General features: G+C 43.9%; 1 protein-coding gene across 1 annotated transcript in view; it reads right to left on the bottom strand.

Annotated features, from left to right (window-relative positions):
* Nucleotides 1–17,312, bottom strand: part of Dnah6 (dynein axonemal heavy chain 6) — a 199,313-nt gene that overhangs the window by 117,676 nt on the left and 64,325 nt on the right. Inside the window, exons 23-31 of the mRNA XM_036180253.1 lie at nucleotides 16,476–16,572; nucleotides 15,251–15,470; nucleotides 14,028–14,192; nucleotides 13,836–13,946; nucleotides 9,029–9,154; nucleotides 8,782–8,937; nucleotides 8,096–8,257; nucleotides 2,350–2,487; nucleotides 867–1,034 (exon numbers count right to left, since the gene is read on the bottom strand). Coding sequence (XP_036036146.1) covers nucleotides 867–1,034; nucleotides 2,350–2,487; nucleotides 8,096–8,257; nucleotides 8,782–8,937; nucleotides 9,029–9,154; nucleotides 13,836–13,946; nucleotides 14,028–14,192; nucleotides 15,251–15,470; nucleotides 16,476–16,572 — 1,343 coding nt within the window. The remainder of the gene's footprint in view (nucleotides 1–866; nucleotides 1,035–2,349; nucleotides 2,488–8,095; nucleotides 8,258–8,781; nucleotides 8,938–9,028; nucleotides 9,155–13,835; nucleotides 13,947–14,027; nucleotides 14,193–15,250; nucleotides 15,471–16,475; nucleotides 16,573–17,312) is intronic.

Raw genomic sequence — 17,312 nt, 5'->3', positions numbered from 1 at the left:
GCACAGTAATCCTTCTGTCTTAGCCTTCTAAGTGCTGGGATTATAGGAACAAGGCCCCAGACTGGGCTCCAACACTTCTTGACTCAAATTTACATCCAGAGAGAAATGATAATACTGTCTTTTTAGAGCAAATCCCAACATTTAAACTCCTAGAGATGACCTGATTAAAGCCCAGTAGATGGGCTAATTAAATACACTGATTCATCCCATTTTTAGGAGTCTGCTACATTCTATGCACCATTTGGGGAGAATTCTGGATGTTGGCAGTAAGACTGAAAACCAAACAACCCTGCAGAATGAGACAGTCCCTGTCTGCTCGAATTCACACCCAGGGTGAGTGAAAATGGGCACCCATTGCTTGAGTGCTTAGAGAGTGAGACGTGGAGGCTGAATTGTCCACGTGACATGATCGGGAATTGCCTGGGAAGAGAGTCTTAATGATGGATTGTCTCCATCTGGTTGGCCTGTGGTTGTGTCTATGGGGGCATGGATTCATTGCTCAGAGGCCAAACCTGCCCACTGTGGGTGGCTCCACTCCCTGGGCTTAGGCCCTAGACTGGGTAAGTGCGTAAGTGAGCTGAGTACAAGTAAGCAAGCCTGGATTCATTTCTCTTGGTTCTGGACTGTGGATGTGACTAGCTGCTCTAAGTTCCTGCCTCCTTTTCTTATCAGTTTTGATGGACTGCAGTCTGGAATTAAGAGCCAAAATAAATCCTTTTTCTCCTAAGTTCCTTTTGGTCGAGGCATTTTATCACAGTAACAGAAAAGAAACTAGGAAACAAAAGGAGTCTCTGCCTTGAGAGAGTTAGACGGCAAACAGGCCAAGCCATGCTGAAAACCTTGCCTTGGTACGGTCTGAAGCTCACCTCTGCAATCAGCGCGTAATTGGGAACCATCATGGCAAATGGTCTGAACAGGGCTTTCAGGTTGTCTGGCAGTTCCGTTCTGCCGGCATAGCCAGGGTTCATGGTGATGAAAGCCGCACAGGTCATAATGAGCTTGATTTCTCGTCCCTCAAACATGAATCTGGAGAGCTGTTCAAAGAGAAGGTATAATGAGTGAGCACTTCTCCAAGCCTTTGTAAATTCTTTCCCACAATCATTTCTTGAATCAGACACTCACTTAAGGAGTGGCCAAGCAGAGCCCACTGAATCCTTTGTGGGAATACGGAAGCTTTCTCTTGATCTAACTCCTTCCGGTCTAACTCCTTCCGGTCTCTTCTGGGCTCAGTGTTTACCGCTCTCTACTTCCCTGCCCTGCCTTGCTCCTTCCTGTCCAGTCCTGAAAGCTTCTGGCCTCAACATCCGCTGAGACTCTTTGGTTTACCTCAGACTTCACGGCTGGATGCAGCCTCTCCACTCCTACTTCCTGGTATTCTTCCAGGAAATTCCAGTCTAGTTTTAGTCTTTGCGTGGTGTGGCCTCTGCTCCCCTGTGACACTAAGACAAAGTGTGGGGAGAGTGACCTTCTGAGGATTCCATGTTGGACTTAACTCTTTACCAGGGCATCTTTCAATGGTAATTGGCCCCTGAGCTGGGGTGAGTCCAAAGTCCCCCAGCTTTGCAATATGAGCCTTACTGATGGAGCCCAAGGAAGTTCGAGTGGAGGAATTAAGAGACTTGGTGCAGTTAGTTCCTTGAGGGTTTGAGGAAGGTTCTAGTCTGTGTAGGCTGAATTGTGCTGCTCTTTGGTAACCAAACCTAGAAGGTCCCATCCCTCACAGCAGTTACCTCCCAAACACAAAACCCCTTTCTTTAGGAATGACTCACATAAGGGTGTATTAAGAAGCAGGGTCACTCAGATTCTCTATTTGGCCCTCAAATTTTCCTGTCCAATGAGCTCCAAAGAGCTCACCTGATGAGGTATGGACTCTGGGCTTCTCAGGTTTTCTCTCCTATTTTTCTACCAACACTAGGTTGACCCTGGAAGCCACAAAGGAAGGTATGGGGCCCAGAAAATGTGGCACTGAAGAAACATTAGGTAAGTAAATGTCAAAAGTAAGGGAAAGAAAATGTGTGTATGTGTCTATGTACATTATGTATATGTTTGTGCACGTGAGTGTGTGTGTGTGTGTGTGTGTGTGTGTGTGTGTGTGTGTATTGGGCATGGGAAGACAGGTTTTCTAAGCTCAGGCACTAGTCTCAGAGTCTCTTTATGCTCCAGAACCGGCACAGCCTTTATTTCTTCATTTTGTTTAGACCAGGACTTCCTATACCCAAGTTCCCAAGTCAGTACTGTTACTGTGGTGCTGACAGATTATACTGAAACTGTCCCCCTAATGCACTGTTTGGTGAGTTAATGACCAATCTGAGACAGCGACATTGCCAGCCAGCCACCCTGAAGTCTCACCTTGGCGGCTTTGGCGTTCCGAATGGTGATGAGTTGTTGGGCAATGACAGACAAGACTTCAATGTCAATTCGATTGAACTCGTCAAAGCAGCACCAGGCGCCAGACTGCGCCAAGCCACTGAAGAAGCGCCCCATCATCTGCAATGCAAGCGAAGCTGGTCAGCGTCAGGCTGCACTGCTGTCTCCTCTGATGTTTAGTTTGGAGCTGAGACACTGACGAAAAAGAAGGTGGTCTCTGCAGGGTTGTTGCTCTGGGTATTCTAATGACAATGAGCGTCACAGGTCAGAAGCAAGCACATTTCTACAAGTAGTTTTTGCTTCTCTTTAAGTAGTTTGGATCTGATTTCTCTGTTAAATAAAACCTTAACATGTAACATCTCCTTGGGGGAACTTTTATTCAGATAACCTCCACTTATCGATGGCAAATACTTAGAAGTTCTCAAGGAGTACAACTCATGGAAGGGACAAACTTGAGGGTAATAAAGAGGCCTCGGGGAATTTCACTAGCGGGGATTTCTGTTGTCTCTGAAAGGTGCCTGCACGAGAACTCCCAAAAGAGGCCCTGCTGCCCTGGGAGCGGGTCTGGATTTCTTCTTCTTTTTTAAGATTTATTTTTATCTTACATGTTTGAGAATCTTGTCTGCATATATGTATGTATTCCATGTGGGTACAGTGTCCACTGAAGCCAGAAGAGGGCATTGGGAGCCACCATATGACTTCCGGGAACTAAACCTGGAGCCTGCAAGAGCTTCCAGTGCTCCGAACTCCTGAGCGGAGCCGCCTTTCCAGGCTCTGTTGATCAATTCTGTAGCAGAATCCTAGTGGTGAATGAGAATGTCTGTGTAACTGTGCTGTCTAAAGCGTACAGTGTCTGAAGACTGGTGGTTTGGGTTGATATTCCTTTATAGTATGCACTGTCTCTAAGAATGGACCTGATGTACTTTGTCTCAAGGTCAAGTGAACTGAACAGTTACTGTTCTTCCTCCTATTCCAGCAACCGTAGTTTATACATCTCTCTCTCTCCTCTCTCTCTGTCTTTCTGTGTATCATCATTTGTGTGTCTACACATACCTGTTCCCATGTGATAAAATCATGATGTAAAGGGGAAAATAATGACAGGAAGAAAATTTTGGGAAAAAAATTGCCAGAAGATGGAAAAACATCGAAATAGATCATATAACCAAGAGAAGTATATCCCAAGGTAGAAAAAGCAGAAATACTGCTCAGTGGGGCCTTCAAGAATTTCCAAACCCAACATCAGGACGGGAAGGACAACTTGTGGTTCTTCATCTGTTGGTCTTTCCTTCTCCTCTTCTATGTGGAAGGTTGTTGAGATTTCAACACTGACTTTTCTCCATCAGATTAAAATACCAGGACCTCATTGTAGACAAAGGAGTCTATTTAGGGGAGATATTACGAGATTGTGAGAGGTAAAGACATTGGTGGTGGGGCCAGGAAAGCAGAGACAGGGAAAGAAAGATGATTCCAGATCTCTCAATTCAGTCGTTGATACTCAGTAATAATAAAAGATGGTTCCATTCAGGAGAGAAAACAACTGGAATGTGGACACTTAGAAGGAAAATCCTCAGCTATCATTCAGTAAGGTGTACTGGTTGCTCTATGTCCGGACTCTCTGGAGAAGTCTGCTCTCCATACATGCTAGACCTGAAAGCACAGCTAACACTCTGGAGAAACAAGCTAACCACATAAACAACTTAGTCTTCTATTCATACATTAAGCCAAGAAGTCAATCAACATGCATTTGGGTGAAAACCAACTTGCGGGAAAAGAAGGAACGAGACAAGTGAGCAACCATGGAAGAAATGAAGATTGTTTAGGAAATGGACAAGCATTTGAAATAATTCCAGTGGAATCCTTAGAGAGATTTGAGAGGAAATTGCATTCTCATAAAATACTAAGAATGTTGGCGTAGGAAAGTCTTTGAAAATTAAAAATACTATGATCAACATTAGAAACATTAAACATGTGCTGAACAACAGAGTGGGAAATACTGAAGATCAAGGGAGATGCCTGTCTTCTAGGGTACATGAAGACATCAAAGCAATACCGATGTGTGGGCAGTTTAACAAAAGTAAGAAAAACGTTCTTGAATTTGACTTTTGATATCAGTTCTTTGCTAAACCATGGCTCCTTGAGTACATGCCTATACAAATGACCCTTTCATTCTGCCACTCTTGGCCAAGGAGGACTGTGGGAGTTGGAAATCCAGCCCTCACCTGGGTTGTCTGCATCAAAGCCCAGGAGATGCTAAGAGCAGCCTGACCTCACACAAACAGTATCTTAGTATGACACACTGGCCCAGAATGCAAAACTTTCATTTTGTCTAACAGAGGGGTGGTCCCAATTAGTGATCTTAAGAAAGGATGCTTCCCCAGGTTGTAGTGGCACATGCCTTTAATCCCAGTACTTGGGAGGCAGAGGCAGGTGGATCTTTGTGAGTTCAAGGCCAGCCTGGTCTACAAAGTGAGTTCCAGGACAACAAGGGCTACAAAGAGAAACCCTGTCTTGAAAAACCAAAAAAAGAAAAAAAGAAAAGAAAGAAAGGAAGGAAGGAAGGAACTCCCCTGCCGAAAGGGATGTTTCTAATGACCCAATGATCAACAAATGTTTTCGCAAGTCAGGTTGATTTTTAGGGGTGTGTGTGTGTGTGTGTGTGTGTGTGTGTGTGTGTGTATGTGTGTGTACACACGTGTGCGCGTGCACACATGTGCAGATACCTGCAGAGGCCAGAAGAGAGAATAGGATCCTCTAGAGCTAGATTTACAAATGGTTGTGAGCTTTGCAACATGGGTTCTTGGAACTGAACTCAGGTCCTCTGCAAAAGTAGTGTAGTCTTAACTATGGAGCCATTTCTCCAGCCCCCTTTCAATGTGAGTGAAGGAGAGGACAAACATAAGGGCCGAGGACAGACAGGAAACACATCTATAATCAATCACAATTGCATTTCTTACTTGTCCCAACAAGGGAGAGCACACACTTGGTGAGGTGAGCCCTGTGAGTCCCAAAGGAACCATGGCTTGTTTTAGAACATGAGGAAAGAGGTTGTTGTAGGGGTTGGGCTTGGCCCATCAGCAAAGGCTCAGTGAAGAAGAGCTCTGCACTACATAAATAGATAACATGTACAATATTGAAAGACTTATTTATTTTTAAACATTTATTATTTTATTTTATGTGTATTGGTGTTTGGCCTGTATGTATGTCTATGTACCACTTGTGGGCCTAATACCCACAGAGGCCAGAAGAGGATGTCAGATCTCCTAGAACTGGAGTTACAGGTGGTTGTGAGCTGGAAACTGGACCTGTGCCCTCTGGAAAAGCAGCCAGTGAGCCATCTCTGAAACTCCAATTTTTAATTTTTATTTATGTGTATGTGTACACGTGTGTGCTGGACTCCTAGAGCTAGAGTTGCAGGTGATTGTGAGCTGGCCAATGTGGGTGCTATAAAACCAACCTGGGTCTTTGGCAAGAGCAGCAAGCCCTCTTAACTGCTGAGCCATCTCTCTAGGCCCTGCTCTGTATATCAACAAATTGCAATAGACTGGCTGGCTTTAAGTATCAATTATATATATGATGTTACAGCTCTGGAAGCTAAAAATGGGAAACTGAGGTGTCGATAAACCATGCTTACCTAGGCAAAATGTCTTCTTGCCTCCAGATTTTAGTATTTGCAGGCAATCCCTACTATCCCCAGCTTGCATTGCATCACTCCAGTCTCTGCTTCTAGTGTGTCCTCTCACATATTTTTCCTTCTATTTATGTGACTATACTCACAGTTCCTCCTTCTTAGAAGGGCATTGGTCACTGGATTAGGCTCCTTCAGTTTTAGCATTATCTTATACAAAGAAGAGAGCAGGGGCAATTCTGTGATGCACTTCATGATAATGCACATCTAGGTAGCAGGCCGAAGGACAGCTGCCTGCAGCTTTGCTGAAAATGCAGCAGTGACTAGGTAACTGGGAGAGGGGAATGTTCAGTCATGTTGTGGTTTAGACAGCGTGCTTATGTCTCTTCTCATAAACAATAATGGTATGTTTTCTTTGTCTTACTCCCTTGTGGGCATCCAATGACTTGCTCTGATGTTGATGGTTTCTGAAATTGTGGTCAACTGGAGAAGCAAATAGAATTGAATAGCTCATCTATTCTAATAGAAGATCACTGGGCGATTTATACACACAAAGAAAACACTGTCCTGGGGGAGCTAAAGAAAGAGACTATTTGTTGCTTGAAATAATTCTTTCCTTTGAAGGGCAGGTAGTGTATTTTGCTGTGTTAATTCTGATCTAGGGGTCTAACATGCCCTCAAATCCTGCAAAGAGCAATCTTAGCATGAATACTGTGTGAGGCACTGACATTTTATATTCAATTTCCAGACAAAACAGAGACAAGTATTGAACAGTGTGCAAATGTCACAGACTGTGACAGGAAATGGAAGGTAGAAAGTTGGAAGACAAGGTCTAAAAAAGTTTTATTTAATGAACTGGTAGTGTTCAAAGTTTCTAACAATAAAGAAAGGAATGCATATTTTTGTGATTTTAATAGCACCCATTGGAAGAACTAAAAAGCCAACATGGATCTCTGCAAGCCCCAATGTCTTTCAGGGTGTCTGTGAGGTCAAAGTATCCTCATGATCGCACTAAAGTGTTATATGTCTGTTACACTCAACTACCTAAAAAATCATTAAAATATTCCTCTTTTCAGAGGACATTTCTATCAGAAACTAGATTTTCTTCAGACAATTCAACCAAAAAAACAACAATCTTCAAGAGATTAAGTACAAAAGAAAATATGAAAATCCATTTTGCCAACCACCAAAGATTTAAAAGACATATAAGTAGCCAATAAGATTTTTGCCTGCAAAAAGTCACAAAATGGATTTTTATGCTAATATTATTATTGATATTTTAAGTCTAATAAGTATATAAAATATATCATCTTTAATTTCTAACACGTGAAACACCAATGGCTACAATCTGACTTGAAAAATTCTGAATATATAAAGGGGCCCCAAGACCAATATGAAAACCTTACCATTAATTCTTTCTCCTCCCACATACTTCAATTCCCTGAAGGCTGCTTGCATCTTTGGTGGTGTGGGAAAATCAAATTCACCAGGCAAGTGCTTCAGTAGTGAGCTGTGTATCAGCCTTCATACTGCACACTGTGTATCAGTGTCTCTCAGCTGCCCATCTTCTCCAGTAAAGTTAGACTTCGTTCTTATGTCTTTCCTGTAGCCTCTATGACCTTTTATTCTACTTACTTATGTATAGGTTTTAAGAGGTTATTTTATTATTTATGTGTGTGTGTGTCTATGTATGTGTGTGTAGGCCTGCAATGTCCATGGAGGCCAGAAGAGTGTGCCAGATACTTTGGAGCTAGTGTTATGGATGATTGTGAACCACCTGGTGTGGGTGCTGGGAATGAACTCAGGTTTCAGAAGGCGTAGCAAGCACTCTTTAACTGCTGAGCCATCTTTGCAGCTACCCCCAAGCCACCCTGCATAGATCTTCTTTAAGAAAAATTCTCTCTTGACATGTCTCCCCTGCACTGATTCTTACCCAGATGATCCAGCCCACCACATGGTGACTTTCTCTCTTTGTCCTGTTTTAATACCATTTTCCTCTCTGTGCGTCATCACCTGTCTCTCATTGTTTTAAGTCATGTTGTGAACAAAGAAAACTGGTGAAAGCATTTAATACTTGTATTCAGATTAAAAACTAAACTGCACCTTGTAGTCCAAACCGTCAGAGCAGTTGAAGACCACACACTGGATGGCGAGAGCTTTTGCTAGGTCTTTGGTGGTCTCTGTCTTCCCAGTACCGGCAGGCCCCGCAGGTGCACCTCCAAGATCAAGCTGCAAAGCCCCCATAAGGCAAAGATAGCAACGATCCTGAAGAAAATGATCATTTGTCATTGTTGATAAGAAGTGACTTTATTTACAGATTCACAGTTCTAAATCATTTATTTAGTAGAAGTGTGTGTGTGTGTGTGTGTGTGTGTGTGTGTGTGTGTGTGTGCCCCTCGCGCGCGCATCAGTGGTCAACAATGGGTGTCTTCTTCAATCATTCTCCACTTTATTTTTTAAGACAGAGTCTCTCACTGGTTTGGTTAGGCTGGTTGGCCAGTGATCAGCGGGGATCTTCCTATTTCAGCCACCCCAGCATTATGGTTGCAGCACACGTCCCCATGCACAGCTTCCTATATGGGATCTGAACTCAAGTCTTCATGCCTAAATGGCTAGCACTTTCCAGAATGAAACACCTCCGTGACCCTGAAAAATTCTAACTGAAATATGCCCACAGACCCAGCCACAAAAATCAAACTGTGCAACACTTTGTTTTATGAAGATGTAGCAATGATGAATACTTTCAACACTGTTCTGATGAAAAGGCACTCCTGTGATCAATAACATACCGTGAGAGGAGTGATGACCAGTCTCGGGCATGCTCCCAAATACTCATAGGCATAGGTATACTGAGAGAGCGCCATTCTAGCCACACAGTTATCCAGGTCTAGATCCCAATAATAGCGCAGTTGTCTCTGCCAGTCAAAGGAGTCGGCTGTGTCTACCTACATCATGATAGACATGGGGTTTGTGTTAGACACACACGTGGAGGAGGTCGCAGATTGCCATGTCATTTTCCATCAATGAAACATTTACCTTGGCTTGAACCAGTTCAGTAACTATATCTCTTGCATGCACATCAATGGTAATCAATGCGGTTATGATGTTTCTGTGTAATTTAGGAAGAGCGCCTCGAACTATTGCAGCCAGGGCGTTTAATCTCTACAAATTAAAGAATTGTTGCTGTGAATTTTCTTCCTCTTTCTTTTTCTTCCTCCCTCCCTCCCTCCCTCCCTCTTTCCCTTCCTTTCTTTCTTTCTCTCTCTCTCTCTCCACTCAAAAGTTTATTTATTTAATTTTTTTATTAAGAAATTTTCTACTCACCCTACATATCACTCACAGATCCCACCTCTTCCCTCCTCCCACCCCCCAAGATGGCTCAGCTGTTAAAGACTAGGCTCACAACCAAAAATATAAGAGTTCCTGTGAATTTTCAACATCAGTTTGCAATATTTATTTTCATTATTAAATTTAAAGTAGATCTGTGTTAAAAACAAACAAACAAACAAACAAAAAACCAAAAAAACCCATCTTGCTGGGCAGTGGTGGCGCACGCCTTTAATCCCAGCACTTGGGAGGCAGAGCCAGGTGGATCTCTGTGAGTTCGAGGCCAGCCTGGTCTACAGAGAGAGATCCAGGAAAGGCACAAAGCTACACAGAGAAACCCTGTCTCGTAAAACCAAAACCAAACAAACAAAAAACCCAAAAAACCCATCTAATTAGAAAACTTTATAATTCTGGACAAAATAATACAATACAATGTCTTAATTTCCATAAAACTTCTATGAAGCATAGGCTATCTGAATACTTTTATTGCATTAAAGCAAACTAATCATCAGAGGGTCATTAACTGGATGGCTGTCACACAGTCATGAAATCGTAAAATTAGACCTGAGTGGACATTTGCTTCTTGAAATTCCCTGATATATGATGATGTCTCTGGGGATAGACTGCTCTACCTAGAAATTCACCAGATATGGTGGCATTCCTTTAATCCTAGCACTCAAAGGCAAAAGCAGGTGGATCTTTGTGAGTCTGGGGTTAGTCTGGCCTACACAGAGTTCCAGGTCATCCCGATGATGCCTCTCATTTGTAGGGGTAGTTTTCTACTGATAATAATAAAAGAAAATTGTACAGAATTTTAACCAGGCTAATGACTAAATACAAATATTTTATCTCCCTATTTACCCCAAATTATCACATCCTTATCAAGTAGGATGGCACCTCTGAGGGTCTTATACTTGTGGGCTGGATTTTCATCCTGTTTTGGCCAGATCAGGGACCGTGTGCAGATGGCTGTGGGACTTTCTCTGGAGATCTACTTCTCTATTCTAGGACTTTGGGGAAAGAATCCCACCGACAATCTCCCTGTGGTGTTTCTGCTTCTCTCAAGACGGTTGCTCTCTTTCTCTGTTCTGTTTCAAGGGTGAATCTTTAGAAATGCAGTGGCACTTGGGAGTGCAATTAAATTTGGAGCTGAAGATCAAGCCTAGGTCCTTATTGGAAATACTGCTGACAGATATTATATCTTCGTTGTCTAGATTGGGTTTCTACTCTGTTAATTGTTTCCTTTGCTGGGAAAAGCTTTTTAGTTTGGTATAGTTCCACTGTCTGTTTTTGCTTTTGCTGTCATGGCCAGAAAATCAATGTGAAGGAAAATATCATGGAACTTTTTGGCTTTGAGTCATATGTTTAAATCTTTCCTGAATCTACTTTGAATTTATTTTCATATGTGGCATAAGATAACAATAAGAAAATACCAAATAACTCAAATTAAAAAATGGGAAAATGACATGAATACTATTTTTCTAAAGAAGAGATACCAAATGTCCAGTGTCTATACCTGTATCTATACATTGATGTCTGTATCTATATCTATATAGCCATATATGATGCTGAATATCTCTAGTCACCAAGCATGTTACTATCAAAAGTTCAATGTCAGAAAAATGAAATTATGAAATTTGCAAACACATGGTTATCCTCATTCTCTATCTGAGAAGTTTCTCTTTGTGTAAACAGTGAGTGCTGAGATTCAGAGCTGCACAAGATGCTAAAGGTGTCCTGGTTTGCTTTTTATTGCTGAATAGACACCATGACAAAAATCAGCTTGGGAGCAAAGGGTTTATTTCCACTTACAAGTTACAGTCCATCATCCAGGGAAGCCAGGGCAGGAGCTCAAGGTAGGAGCTGATGCAGAGGCCATGGAAGAATGCTGCTTATTGGCTTGCTCTCTATCTCTTTCTCAGTTTCTTGTATACTAGGACCACATGCCCAAGGATGGCACTACCTACAATGGGCTGATCCCTCCCACATCAATCATTAATAAGAAAGCCCCCACAGATATGCTCACAGGTCAATCTTGGAGAGGCAGTTTCTAAACTGAAGCACCCTCTTCTCAGATGACTCCAGCTCCCCAGTATGTGTCAAGGCAGCAAAGAAACAAAACAAAACAGCCCAGCACAGAGAGCAAATGAGGGTTGAATGCTCAGCCTTCAATAAGACAGGGACAGCGTCCTCACTAAGGCACAAGGGACATGATAGGAGAGGGAGGAGAAGCTCATAAGAACCAGGGTGAAGGGTAGGAAATGTCATCTTCAGGACACAGCACAGCCATTCCATGATCTCAAAGCAGCTGCGTCATCCGTGCTGGGCTTGCATAAGACTGGGCCCATCAACAGCCAATGGTGGATCAAGGAGGCGCTCACGGGGGTGGGGGTGGGCTGTCCCATGGGGGACTGCCCCTCTTTGCTGAACTATTGGCTGCTGATGGAGCCTGAGAGGGAGGTCAGTCATTGCCTTCACGGTGTAATCAGTGGTGAGTCCACCAGGTTCCAAACCTAGGGCCACACAGGTGGTCCTGTTTAAAAAAACAGTGGGTCACAAAACAAGACAAAAAGATAATGAATGCGAGAAAGGGACCTCTAAAGAGTATGGTGGGGATGAGAAGCGTGGGAGACATGTAAGAGAGGGTAGGGGTGAGAATACATTGGGTGTGCTATGTACGTGTATGACATTGTCAAAGAACAAATAGTAAAAAAGCCACAATGTGATGTCACCTCAAAGCCGTTATCAAAATAAAAAGACAACAAGTACTGGCAAGGGCATGGGGCTAGGGATCCCTGGACATGGCTGGTAGGAATATGAGGTTGGGACGTATGGATGGGACATGGTACGGAGGTTTCTCAAAAACAAAACAAAACAAGCCTAAAAACAGAATTACAATTTGACCGAGTAACCCAGTTTCTGAGCATATATATCAAAGAATTGACATCAGGGTCTTAAGGAGCATTATTGACCACAGTCAGCACAAAGCAATCACCTACAGTGCCATCAGTGGATAAAGAAAATGTGTCCTACTCACACAGTGGACTAGCATTCAGCCTGAAAAGGGATCCTGTCACAGGAGACCACACGAATGAACTGGATGGACACGAAGCTAAATAAAATAAGCCAGTCACAGGAGTGAGGTGTGTCTAGTCATCAAACTCTTGTAAACAGAGAAGAGTGGTGGTTACCAGGGCTCGCAGTGGGGGTACTGCTGTTCAGCAGACATGAGGCTGTAGAGTTAGGTAAGATGAGTGGGTTCTGGAGATCTGCTGCACAACACTGTGGCCTATTGCTAGAAATACTGTCCTGTGCATTTACGGTATGTTTTTAAGTGTGTGTGTGTGTGTGTGTGTGTGTGTGTGTGTGTGTGTGTGTGTGTATACATGCGTGTGAAGTTTCGCATGCATGCAGAAGCCGGAGAAGGCCAGAGGGTGTCTTCCCCCATTGCATTGTCTTACTCCCTTGAGAGAGTGTCTCACTGAAACTGAAGTTTGCTGTTGAAGGGAGGCTGGCTAGCTTACCAGAAGTTCCTAGGATCTGGCCCACAGCACTGTGGCTTCAGATACGCATGACAATGCTGGCTTCACTCAAAATTTTTTAATAAAACTATAAATTTCTGTGAGAGGCATCCTAACTAACAGTTACCTTTCTATTGCTGTGGTAAGAACATCATGATAAGGGCAGCTTTACAGAAGGGAGTGTTTGTTTGGGCTTATGGTTCCAGAGGGATCGGAGTCTGTGATGGCGGAGCAGAGGTGAGGGGTTACAGCCTGAAGCTGGGGAATTTAGTCTTCAGCCCGAAGGCATGAAACCGAGAGATCACACTTGGAATAGCAGGAGGCTTGGAGACCTCAAAGCCCATCTGTAGTGACACACTTCCTCCAACAAGGCCACACCTCCCAAGCCTCCCCAAATAGTGCCACCAACTGGGGACCAAGTGTTCAAATACTGAAAAACCACGGGGGACATCTCATTCAAACCACAACACAGATCCTAGTAAACAATTATGTTTAAACGTTTGCAAATCATTATAAATTACCCTCCCATTTCCTTCTTACATTGCTTTCCCTTGTAGTTTATAGTTATTTGTACAAATACTAATCATCAAGGGAGTGTCCCTAAGAAAAAACTGAACACGATGACTTCAGTGAGAACTCGGAAGGTTTGGAAGTCAGGTCAGCACTTTAGAACTTCTGAAACAAAGTGAATTTGCATTAACCATGATAAAAACCATGGGACCTAAGCCAAGTGGTGGTGGCACACACCTTTAATGCCAGCACTCGGGAGGCAGAGGCAGGTGGATCTCTGTGAGTTTGAGGCCAGCCTGGTCTACAGAGTGAGATACAGGACAGCCAGGGCTACACAGAGAAACCCTGTCTCAAAACAAAACAAAACAAAAACAAAAACCCTGAAAAAAAAACACCCCCCACAACAACAACAACAAAAACAACTTGAGACCATCTTGCCATCTTGCATGGCAACATGTACAAGGCCTCTCTGATAAAGAACTTACCTCAAAATTCACTTTTTCAAATTCTTCCAGGGCCTCAAAGTGATTGCCTTCAGATTCTAGACACTCGGTCAAATCCCGGCACCACATAATCTGAGAAATGGTCAGGATCACCTGCGACAAAACATCTCCCTTAGGTATGTGCTTTGTCGCACCAAAGCAGGCTCCAGAAAGAGAAAGCTAGCAGCACGTTACTTGGGAAGGGTGGCCAGCCGTCACCCACTCTGTCCTGGGTTTCCCCTGGTAGTCAGCAATGGCCGCTTTGCACAGGCGGCGGAGGGACGTGAACATGGCTTCCTCCACCTTACCCAGCCATTCTTCCACGTTGCCTCTCGCCTTGAGGCCTTTCCCCAGGCCGACCTATGAGGCAATTAGGTTGATTAGAAAGTGTCTTAGGTGGGGCTTGTGAGCTGCCCACACGTTGCATTTCTGCAACAGAACCCTGAGCTCTGTAAACAGGGAGGCCTTTGGCAGTTTGTCACATGACCCACCCCTTTGCTGCCTTCTAGTAAAGCACCCTTCTAGGGCAGGCTCCTTGCAAGAGGGCTCCCCACAGGCTCCATTTCTTCAACCATTTCCCTTTGCATAGCGCTGTGGTCTAAAGTTTACCCCCAACCATTCCCGTAAGTCACCCAGGTCTCCATATTTAAGAAGTCCGAGCCACATCTTTTCAGTACTTTTCATGCTTCTTTCTCTTGACTTCCAGTAACTTGGGTATCTGCTTGTTGGGGTTCCTTTAACCGCTTTTTCTTGGAAATTTCATGTTTTCAAGAAATTCTCGATGTTTTATCCTTAATTCTCTCATTTCTTTCCCTCTGCATCAGCAAGGATGCATGCATACATGTGTGCATCTATATTTCTCTCTCTCTCTGTGTGTGTGTGTGTGTGTGTGTGTGTGTGTGTGTGTGTCTGCCCTTCACTCTCTCAATGTTCTCCGAATGCAGGGGCTGCACAGTACTGGAGGAACTGCAGTAACAGACCCTCTCACACAGAGCACAATGGCTGCACATTAAGTCATTTATATAGAGTAACAGCTGCAAGTCCCTGTCGCCCTGCTAGTGGGGTGCTACTACTCATGCTATCTTGTGGAAGCAATTAGAGGGTGGTAGGTCTTGATCCAGAGGCCCTGGCAAAGCTCTGGTGCTCTAGCCAGTCACTGTTCCTCTTTGCAGAGCTGGCTAATATGTGATGGCGTCTCTCCACTGCATTCCCCAAACAGACCATTGTGAGTAGTGTGGCTGCTTCTAGTTTCTCCGTTAGCTGTCCAGCTCTTTGAGGGTAAGAGTTTTACCTCAGTTATTCTCGAAACTGCTGGACTATCAGAGTCCCTGGCAAGCCTAGGGTGAGAATGAGCAGCCTCAACCCTGGTCCCAGGCACGTGATCAAGTTTATCCACAAGGAACTGTTGAGCACCTTACCCGCTCTCCCTCAGGCGACAGCATGGCCAAAATGTCATTGGTGAAGACCTTTTCTGGCTCGGTGTCCATGCCAGGGATTTTCCCTTCTGCTGGAGGCATGAGCGCAAACTCGAGCTTCGAAATAGAGTCGAAGCATTTCCTTAGATGAGGCTGCACGGCTTGTGGATTTCGTGTCTGGGCCAAGATCTCCAGGAGCTCATCATTCGACAGGAAGTAAAACCTGCAGAGTTCAAGGGACACCTTGATGTAAAGCATGGCGTGACATTGATGCCCAGCCTTGGGTAGATGTCAAAGGTAAGATCCCTCCACATCTGCCCCTGGGCACTGATGCCCTGGGCCTCTAATCCCACTTCTCTGGGGTTGGGGGCAGCCACATGTCTCTAAGGAAGTTCTTGTAAAAGTTAGGGATGATGTATCTCGAACACCTAGGCCCAGTTGCTAGAATAGAAAGGATTTTTCTAAAAATTATTAATACCTTTAGATCTTGCTACAATATTGGCCTGTTTGCCTGTTACTTGGCTTTGAGCTTTAGTGAAGATACGTCACACAGCACGTTAACTATTGAAGAGCTAATAGGTGGGTGGCTGTGGAGCCCTTTGCTCTCGTGACACTGTACCAATCACAAGGCAACATATGCTGCTATGGAAAGTGATGATGATGATTCTGCCAACAGACATGGCCATACTTATGAGGAAATGAAGCCTCCTGCCTGTGTTTCCATTATCATTTTACATGAAATGGGTAAAGAATGAACGTGTCTGTTCCTGACCAAACAGGAACTTAGGCCCAAGTAATGCAAGTGAGCATTAGGAAATGCAGTTACTTTAGTCTTTGATTTGTCTGAAGTTCTAGACTACCAAATCATGCCAACACTGCAAAGCGAGTTGTCAGGCCTCTCAGGGGCGAAGACTCCAGGGCCCACGCTAAATGCAGGGAGTAGAAGAGCTGAAGCCGGGAAGGCCACAGAGCTGAGGATGGGGAGATGGAGGGAGTGACATGCTGTGGGCTCCCCGCACCCTCAAGCAGAGAGTGAGCCTTGCTCACCTCCAGCCTGGGCATCTCCGAGAGCTTAGTGTTTGCCCGACAGGTCTGAGGCAAGTCCACAGGCAGCACGGGCATCCTTGTCTCCTCTCCAGTTCTCTGAGGTTTGGGGGTATAACTGTCATTTCTAATTGATCTACAGTCTACAACAAAATGTCATAGGTTGATTCTTTTTTTAACTTACCTTGGAAAGATAACTCTCTTGGACTCCAAATATGCCTCCAGACACTTCTGAATTTGATCAAGTAATGCATTATTGTTTTGAAAAGTCTCCAGAAGCCCTATTATTTGAAAAAATAGTTGGCAAATTATATTAAAATAGAGAATATAATTTTAAATGAAAATAAAAGATATTAAAGATAAAAGATAAAAAAGATTTGTTTTGTTTGGTAGAATAATGAATAATAAAATGGTAGTATTGGCTAAGAAGCTTTGTTCTTTAAAATTTTTTTCCTTTTTCATGCATATGTTGTGTGTGTGCTGTGCATTATGAGTGTATATATATATGTTTGCATGTTTGTGGGAGCACATGTATGTGTGTGCAGGTGCTCATGCACATGTATTCAGGGCCTGGAGTTCACAGCAAGAATTTTCCTTGATGGCTCATCTACCCGACTCTTTTTGAGCAGGGTCTCTCAGCCAAACCCGGAGTTTCCCAGCTAGTGTTGCTCAGCTCCCTCTTGGTATGCCCATCTCCACCTTCGGGTTTTGTAATTCTTTCCAAGGCTGGATTACATGTGAGCTACACCCGTCACCCGGCCTCTGTGTAGGCTCTGGGGACCTGAACTTTTTACTTGTGCGGCCACTGCTTTAACTGCTAAACCTCCTCCCCAGCCCAAGAATTATTACTGCTAGTTAGTTATAGTAATTTAATATCGGCCTTATTTGAACGGTATTTGTAATTTTAGATAACTTTGGCCAGCGTCCACTGCCTTAGGGAGCTGTGAGTCCACAGGGCAGACAGAACCAGCGTCTGGATCCTTCCTGCTCTTTGTCAGTTTCCTACTTGCCTGTTTTCTGT

This window comes from Onychomys torridus, chromosome 3 (genome assembly GCF_903995425.1).
Source record: "Onychomys torridus chromosome 3, mOncTor1.1, whole genome shotgun sequence".
Classification (NCBI taxonomy): domain Eukaryota; kingdom Metazoa; phylum Chordata; class Mammalia; order Rodentia; family Cricetidae; genus Onychomys; species Onychomys torridus.
The sequence above is the reverse complement of the archived record's forward strand: the minus strand, read 5'-3'. Positions and strand labels throughout refer to the sequence as shown.